This window comes from Thermobia domestica, chromosome 6 (assembly GCF_964235325.1).
Source record: "Thermobia domestica chromosome 6, izTheDome1.hap1.1, whole genome shotgun sequence".
Classification (NCBI taxonomy): domain Eukaryota; kingdom Metazoa; phylum Arthropoda; class Insecta; order Zygentoma; family Lepismatidae; genus Thermobia; species Thermobia domestica.
In genome coordinates this window covers 5,865,734-5,875,172 of record NC_137459.1, presented here as the reverse complement: position 1 = coordinate 5,875,172, position 9,439 = coordinate 5,865,734, and the positions used below count along the sequence as shown (strand labels likewise).

General features: G+C 36.7%; 1 protein-coding gene across 7 annotated transcripts in view; it reads right to left on the bottom strand.

Moving 5' to 3' along the window:
- Positions 1–3,263: 3,263 nt before the first annotated feature.
- The window catches only part of LOC145687823 (uncharacterized), a 118,084-nt gene continuing 111,908 nt past the window's right edge, over positions 3,264–9,439 (bottom strand). For 2 of the 7 annotated variants that reach the window (XM_081761260.1, XM_081761264.1), the window contains one exon: positions 3,264–8,566. In XM_081761260.1, coding sequence (XP_081617386.1) covers positions 8,426–8,566 — 141 coding nt within the window. In that variant the 3' untranslated portion in view covers positions 3,264–8,425. The remainder of the gene's footprint in view (positions 8,567–9,439) is intronic. The other 5 variants (XM_081761263.1, XM_081761262.1, XM_081761265.1 and 2 more) reach the window with 3 other exon arrangements.

Below are 9,439 nucleotides of genomic sequence, written 5' to 3'. Positions count from 1 at the left end.
GGCTCTTGCGCTCGGTGCGAGCGGTCCCGGGTTCGATTCCTGGTAGGGTCGCTCGGTCGAAAATTTATAGAAAGCTTTTTCAGGCCAGTCATCCTGAAAAGATTTTCCTGGGTTTTCTTTATTCACACCAGGCAAACAGGTATACCTAACTTATAGGTCCCAGGCCGCTTCGTTCCCTTTCCCCGGATGGTGTGCTCGCCGAGGGACGTCATCCCTCAAATTCTGATGGGCTAGCATGGCCACAGATGCTGAAAGCCCAGAAATCTAAATCCTAAGTGTTCATTTGTTTCCAAAATACTTGATACATGGCTGAAGTTTTTTTCTCTCTCTCTTCCTTCCATTCACCTGGATCTCTCGTTATATTCCTTCGTCTTAAAGCCTAATCGGAAAGACATATTACAGTTCATCTATTACTTAATGTATATTCCCCTTATTACCAGAGAAAAATTTTTTACAGGATGGATTGTTAAGGTATGTCCAAACGTTAGCAACAAAAACACACTGCACGGCTCTGAAAATATCCAGGATATTGCAGAATATGCTCACTAGATGACAAGAAGCACATCGTGCACGAAACATGACAGTCATCGTTCAGATGGTTATCTAATAATGTTCCCATTGTGAGATCATGTCCCTGCCTCCTTCCGAGATGTTTTTCCTAGTAACCGTTGTCATCATTCCACCTGCTCCCCCTAAAGAGCCTAAAGTACTAAAAAAATACAAAATTTACCATTTTTCTTTGGCTTGTTTATTTATAAGTGAAACGAGATAATGGAATGCAACTTACCACAATCATTAGATAATTTATTATACAACAGACAATATGAATTATATTTAGTTTGTAATAAACAAAATAAATTTTAACACAGTGTTATTAAAATTAAATAATAATGTTATTTAAAAAGTAGTTTCTTCAGGTTTTCTGTTGTGGAATAGCATTATCTGATTCTGGTAAGTTGCATTTCATTATGTCCTTTCACTTATGGAAACCAAGTAAAAGAAAAATGGTAAATTTTATATTATATTACTGTCAGGCTCCAAAGTACGATTGACTCCTTCCAGCATTTCACTGTCTTACGGCAGGCTCACTGATGGTCTTGCTACTTCTCATATCACACCGCCTCGAACTACAAGACATGGCACATGCCACAGGGATGGAAGTCGACAAAATCACTAGTTTTCATAAAAAATATAAGAACACTCTTTCACTGTTCACATACCCATGCCACCGTTGCCAACTCCTTGTTGTCGGTGGAGTGCCAATTTTGGCATTTTCAAGCGTTTACGAAAACTGCAGTTGCTCAGGACATACGAATTAGACGAACACCAAACAAAAATGAATGTTTACAGGAGAGACTGAGGTACGCATATTTTATATACTCTTGCTTCTAAATAAATATGCAGGGCTGCAAACTAATACATTAAATCACCAAAAAAGGTTCAGAAAATTACACTTATAAAGTGGGGGTTCATAAGTTTTGTGCTGAATACATGTAAAGTCTGCACAAATATCAACAGGTATGATACGATTAGCACTGTAGTTTTATGGAAGTCCGAAAATTGAAGTTTATGATTTTGATGCCATTTTTGGTGCGTAATATCTTAGAAGGGCAAAGTTCTAAAAACAAAAATAAAAAAAATTGCTGCTTAGGCCACAAAGTAATCTGCATGTGAATAAACTATTGCAAAAAAAAAATCATGACTGATATTACATGAAGAGAAAAGTAAGAATATGGTAAAAACGTGAAGAAAGCACGTGCGTGACGATGGTCGAAAAATTTAAATGTTTGAATATATTTCACGCTAGATCTCGAAAACTACGCATGGTGCAGCATTTAGGCACGCTTTTGTTTGTGTTGTTGTGGAAAAGCTTAAAAGTGCTGGTTCCATCTTTCTAGCTCCATGATCATTGCCACGTCTATAAGGTGAAGGGTTTAGCTCACAGTGTGGAACACAAACCTCCACAAAAAGCGACAGAATTTTTTTGTTACATTTATATGATAATGAAAAACGAAGGATAATCATTTCTCCAAGCTAAGATGAATTGTTTGGATTGTTTTGCCTAATGAACACCATATATATACTGTCATAATTAATTGTGTGTGTAATGTATTTGCTTATTACATACTGCATGCAAGAAAGAAAGATAACACTGATCATGTATGAAATATAAACTGCAAACGGAAATAGGCTCGATCTTGCAAAAATAACCGAAAAAAATCTCTCCTTTATGGTACCCCTAGCCGATTTTTATCAAGATGTCCTTCACTTGTGTCTTCAAAGGAACATGTACAGATGTTGTGAGGTATGACAAGGAGATTCATGCTCATATGTTAATGATGCTTTGTGTAGAGAGCGCAGGTGCTGCTAGTCTATATTATAAAATTGAAAGTGATTGTTTGTGACTCTTAATCTCTGGAACCACCCGACCGATCTCGATCAAATTTTTGGCGTAGATGCGGTTGTGACCTGGAATTGTTTTCAGCTATTCACTTTGACGGTAGAACTTAGGGGAGGGAGAGACAGAAAAATAAATAAAACTTAATAACTCTTGAACACCAGACCGACCTCGATCAAATTTCCAACGTAGATGAGGTTCGGGATTGGGATGGATGTTATCATTTCAATTTGATGGAGCAACGTAGGCGAGGGGGAGATATACTAAAATCAATATATATAAGTGACTAGGTTTGTCACTTAAGAGCTCTTGAACCACCCAACCGATTTCAAAATTTCAACATAGATGAAGTTTAGAACTGGGAAGGTTTTTAACATTTCTCCTTGACAATAGATCTTAGGAGAAAGAGAGGGAAGAAGGGGAAATGAATAAAACTTAAAAACTCTTGAACCAGCCGGCCGATCTCGATCAAGCTTTCAACATAGAAAAGGTTCGGGTTTGGGATGTTTTTGCCATTTCACTTTTACAGTCCAATATAAGAAAGCAGGAGGGGACAGATATATGTAAAAAATACAAAAATAAAAGTGACTTCATCATATTTAAACCACCCGAACGATCTTAATCAAATTTTCAACAAAGATGAGATTCGAGCCTACGATGGTATTTATCTATTCACTTTGACGACAGAACCTAGGGAAGAGGGAAAAAGAGGGAGAAGTTAAAAAATAAATAAAACTTAATAATTCTTGAACGAAACGATCAATCTCGGTCAAATTTGTTTTCTTTAAATCATTTCACTTAAACGGTATAACTTAGGGGAAGGGGATGGGAGGGGGAGATACATAAAATTTAATAACTCTTGAACCACCGAACAATACAATATTTATTTTTTAAGGTAAGGATAATACAATATTTATTTTTTTAAAAAAATAATCAATATACAAAGTGCGCTAAAATATCACAGAACACGTTATATTATCCATTGAAGGACCCGTTTATACTATCACAGTCCCATTTTCTTTTTCGTATGTATTACTATACAAAACTAGGAAATACTAATCAGTGAGTACTTCGAATTTTATCTTGAAATATTTCCATAAATGAGACAAAGCTTTCTCATTTAGATGCATTATACAATGAATATTAGAAACATGTTTTTCAAGAAATGTAATTTAAGGATAATACAATATTTATTATTTTCCTCAAATAATCAATATACAAAACACGTTAAAATATGACAGAACACGTTATAATCCATTGAAGGACCCGTTTATACTATCACAGTCCCATTTTCTTTTTCGTATGTATTACTATACAAAACTAGGAAATACTAATCAGTGAGTACTTCGAATTTTATCTTGAAATATTTCCATAAATGAGACAAAGCTTTCTCATTTAGATGCATTATACAATGAATATTAGAAACATGTTTTTCAAAAAATGTAATTTAAGGATAATACAATATTTATTATTTTCCTCAAATAATCAATATACAAAACACGTTATAATCCATTGAAGGACCCGTTTATACTATCACAGTCCCATTTTCTTTTTCGTATGTATTACTATACAAAACTAGGAAATACTAATCAGTTGGTACTTCGAATTTTATCTTGAAATATTTCCATAAATGAGACAAAGCTTTCTCTCTTACACGGAATGTACTTAAACCTGAACCCACAAAGTAGAAGTTATGTATATATTTCCTGAAAGCTTGGGTCAAGGGAATATCAAAACCTGTTACCAAAACTGGGGAGGTCTCATACATTCCGTGTGGGGGCAGTACTTTAGTCATTTTTATTAAAATCCTTACGCGTGTCCAAAAAAGTCCGTTCCAACCCCGAAAACTCGGGAACGATGAGACAGATATGAAAACAGAAAAACATGTATTTCATCATTTTAAAAGTACAACGTATCGAAGTAAAATAAATTGTCCCAGGGTCCCCTGCAGGGTGCAACTCAAAATTTTTAAATGGAAAGGGGGGTCAACTTGTATATCGTATAAAAGTTGGTATTAAATGCAAAAAGATAAATCAAGTCTCGACTCTCTACGATAAGCCTGTGCAAAATAGTGGTGGGTCAAAATATCAACACAATCTTCATTGCAAAGTCTATGGCCACTAGTATGAATCTGAAACGGTGGGATTGGTGTAAAAACAAAAACACGAATATGTCATTATTGCAAAAGTATAATGATTCAAAGTATTAAAAAAAAAAAAAAAAAAAAAAAAAAAAATGCAGGGTCCAACTTAAAATGTTGAAATGGGAAAGGGATTCAAGTTGATTATCGTACGAAAACTGATGTTAAGTGAAATAAGATGAAACAAGTCTCGACTTCTCGACTCTTGATGATAAGCCTGTGCAAAATGGCGGTGGGTCAAAATGTCAACATAAGCTTCATTGAAAAATCCATGGCCACTCCTAATAATCTGAAACAGTAAGACAACTGTAAAAAAAAAAAAAATTAATTAATTAATAAATAAAATAAAAAAAAATCAAAGTAAAAAATAAATGTCCCATGGTTACCCGAAGGATCCCGAACGGGGTCCAACTGAAAAGTTTCAAATGCCAAGGGACTGAACTTGTCTTATTTAGTTGTTTTGTTAACATGTCAACCATATTGTCATTGCATGAGTATGTACTGATCAGTAATCCCGAGAAAGGTTTATGTCCTGTCGCTACGACAAGGCTTGGGTTATGAGAAAGAAAAGGCCCCGACTGGATGTTGTTTGTCTAAAAATTGGAAAGACAAAACTTATTGAAAAAGTCGTAACTGTGCTAATTGGAAATGCATGATAGTGAGAAATTGGGAACAAATTGCACAAACTCTTCTCTGGTAAACATGGAAAGTTCCATGTTCTACCGTAACTAATACGGTACCTGTTGAGGTCACTGCGACCGAGTTTCAAGAAGGGCGATCGCAGCGACATCAACAGGTACCTTATAGGTTTGCGGCAGAAACTTTTCACGTTCAGAAGAGGAAACTGAGCGATGTATCTTTATTTACACTTGTTAAGTAAATAAATAGTATGATTAAATAATGACTACAAGAGATGGCGTGTTTGCTGCCTTGTGCAGCTTGAATGCATTTAATAAGGACGTGGTACCCTACGAGGAAGAAAACTCTATCGCTCGCAGGGTACTAACTTTCATGAAAATGGTGGTGACCACCTCGTGTCTTGAAAATGTCACGATGACAGTTGAGGATCATTTGACATTTGAATATCTACGAGAACCAAGTCCAGGAACGAAACGACTTCTTGACGATGAAGATTACAATCCTACGTCATCTCAAGAATCGGCCATCTGGAGAAGCTGGAGCGAGCAAAAAATGACAAAAACACTCCAAGCCTGGGACACTGCTGAAGCAGGAAAATAGCAGAAAGCTGCAAAATACGTGGCCAAAGTTGATGTTAGTACCAGTGACATAAATCGAATTAGATCGTTTTTGGAGCGGAATACTAGACGAGTGAAGCTTATTCAGCTCCGCAAAGTATCAAGATGTGGTGTAAGGAACAACGTAGTCCACCTAGATGTTATCAAGTGACCGAGAGTGATATTGAGTTGGAGGCCTTGGCACAAGCCCGTAAGTAGAAAATCCATGATTTCAGAGCTTCTAGATCTTGGATCCGCACACTCCTGGCCGAAATGCACTGGGGATCACGAAAAGTCACAGAAGTCGTGACAATGGCAGCCCGTACCAGAGCTTAGGAACGTTCCAAAGAATTCGATACCATTGTCCTCAACATCGGACGAGAAATCAGTGACGGCAAGTACAACCATGACCAGATTATGAACCTCGACCAGAGTGGCTTCAACTATGAACTTCTGACTCGTCGAACCTTAACGGAACGTGGTATGAAAGACGTTGTGGTACAAGTGAGGTCTGAATCCAAAATAACTCACTCATACACAGTCCAGGAAGCTATATCAGCGTCAGGGAAACTTGTCGGGCCAACAGTCATCGTATTCAGTGAACCGTCTGGCGGCTTCGGCCCAAGAGTCCAGTTGAAGCTTCCTGTGATACCTGGTGTCATTTTGAAAGCCAACAAATCTGGTATGATGACCAAAGAATTATTCAAAGAATACTTGCCGCATCTAGTCACTGATATTGGAACGCCATTTCTGCAGCTGAAAGATGATGCTGCTATCATGCGGGATAATAACATATATGAGCATTTTCCGGATTTACACCAGCGAACCATCACTCCTGAATGTACGTCTTTTGGACAGCCATTCGACGTGGTACATCCTTTACAGAAAGATGATGGTTAAGAAAGCACATAAACACGTGAGAAATGAAGGACTTAATGACACCCTCGACATGACCAACCGCTTTTCAAGTGCGCATCTCATCGGAGTCACTCGGAACCAGTTACAGTCTGAAAGATTCCGCGACATAATAAAATATGCATTTGGGAAATGCGGATACATAGATTTGCCAGATGGCTTCACCTACCAGTCAGTCAAAGACTTGTCCTTTAGCTTCGCAAAACATGATCCTGCGTTATCATTGTGCTCGAAATCCGGTGATCAGCATTGATTGAGGAAGAGTTTCATCCAGTGTAGTTGGTGTTTATAGACCTTATGTTTCTATCACTTCTTCTTGAACAACGACATGGAAGACCCGTTGCATGAAACTCTAAGGCCTCACTATCATGAAATCGAATGAGCGGAGATCCTTGGTGCCTTACATGGTCCTCACATCACCAAAACCAAAGGCCACAAAACGTATCATTCATCATTGCTAAACTACAACGTATCAAACTAAACGAAGTGGCTTCCCGTGGAGTTTAAGGCGCTTCACACTTCCAAAGACTTTCGCAGAAAGTCGATAATTTCATCTCTTGTTTGACAACGCTTTTTACACAATATGCCAGATAAACCCACTCCCTACTTATACATTTTGAAATGGACTTCATCTGGGTATTTGACAAAACAAAATTCTTCAGTGTGTTCTACTTATGAAATAATGCACGCGTTTTCCTGTTTTCACGTCTCTCTCACCGTTTCAGATTAATAGGAGCGGCCATAGCCTTTTCAGTGACGCTTATGTTGACATTTTGACCCACCGCCATTTTGCACAGGCTTATCATCAAGAGTCGAGAAGTCGAGACTTGTTTCATCTTATTTCACTTAACATCAGTTTTCATACGACAATCAATTTGAATCCCTTTTATTTCAACATTTTGAGTTGGACCCTGCAACTTTTTCTTTTTTTTTACTTTGAATCATTATACTTTTGCAATAATGACATATTCGTGTTTTTGTTTTTACACCAATTCCACTGTTTCAGATTCATACGCGTGGCCATAGACTTTGCAATGAAGATTGTGTTGATATTTTGACCCACCACTATTTTGCACAGGCTTATCGTAGAGAGTCTAGACTTGATTTATCTTCTTGCATTTAATACCAACTTTTATACGATATTAGATTTTTCGGGGTTGGAACGGACTTTTTGGACACGCTTAAAGATTTTAATAAAAATGAGTAAAGTGCTGCTCCCATGCGGAATGTATGAGACCTTCCCAATTTTGGTAACTGGTTTTGATCTTCCCTTGACCCAAGCTTTCAGGAAATATATACATAACTCCCAGTTTGTGGGTTCAGGTTCAAGTAAATTCCGTGTTAGATGCATTATACAATGAATATTAGAAACATGATTTTCAAGAAATATAATTTAAGGATAATACAATATTTATTATTTTTCTCCAATAATCAATATACAAAATAAGTTAAAATATCACAGAACACGTTACATTATCCATTGAAGGACCCGTTTATACTATCACAGTCCCATTTTCTTTTTCGTATGTATTACTATACAAAAGTAAGAAGTACTAATCATTGAGTACTTCGAATTTTATTTTGAAATGTTTCCATAAATGAGACAAAGCTTTCTCTATTACATGCATTATACAGTGAATATTAGAAACCCCTGTTTTTTCAAGAAATATAATAGAAGGCTAATAGAATATTTATTTTTTCAAACTGTCATTACAGAAAATCCAATTGAAAAAAACGTTATAGTATCAGAAGACAATACATCAAGTGAAAATACGGTCCAATATACATTTCACTATTCCCAGCATCACTATGTTGTTTTTTCCATTGGAGAAAGCCAGCGGTTACTTCCGTTGTACCTAAAGTGTTATACCAAGCTTCCTGTAATTAAAAGTGAAACAATTATTAAACGCTTTATTTCACAATCTTTGAATAGTAGTAGTTTGCAAGCGACTTCTGTTCTTACCAAACTGACTCAAATTCTGAATTAGAAACACAGTGTTCGTAAAAGGAACAAGGGAACATATGTAAACTAAGGAGTATGTTGCAGAAGGCTTATTCGTATTTAAATAACAATAAGTAAGTAAATAATGGACTGTTACAATCTTTATAGTTCCTGAAATACATATATGCATTACTTGAGACCTCTTTAGGCGCAAATCCATTAATATCCTCAGCTTTAATTTCAGTTTATTAGTATACTTCAGCGGAACACACTGATGTTATTTCACAACAAAACCTGAAAAAAAAATGCCCAGGGTTTAATTTTAAATGTACTATTCCAGCATTTGTCTAGTGCGATTGAAGTAAAACGTCCCTCAGGTTCATCTCAATACTTGAACCTGAGACTTTCCGAATACGGATTAATAATGCTAACAGCTTATCTACAGTGAGTTAGCTTATTTTCTTTCGTATGACTACAATTTGCCGACACCATTTTTCTCCTATGTGTGTAGCCCAATTTCTTCGTTATAGTTGTGAACAGAATTGCATCTTTTTGATCACTTACGGTTGCAAAATATTATCGTTCTTAGTGCAGATGACCCGCGGAATACATATGATTCAGATCCCACCTACAGCTTTAGTGCCGAAAAAGGTGGTTAACACACCCGCTTATTTGTAATAGGGATGTATACAGAGTTTAATCTTCCTAACTTAACGGGCTCATGAGATATTCCATTTTTCGCATAATTCTGAAACCCCATATTCAACGCCGTCGACTTCTGTAGAACTTTAGAGGCGAGGGGAAGGGCG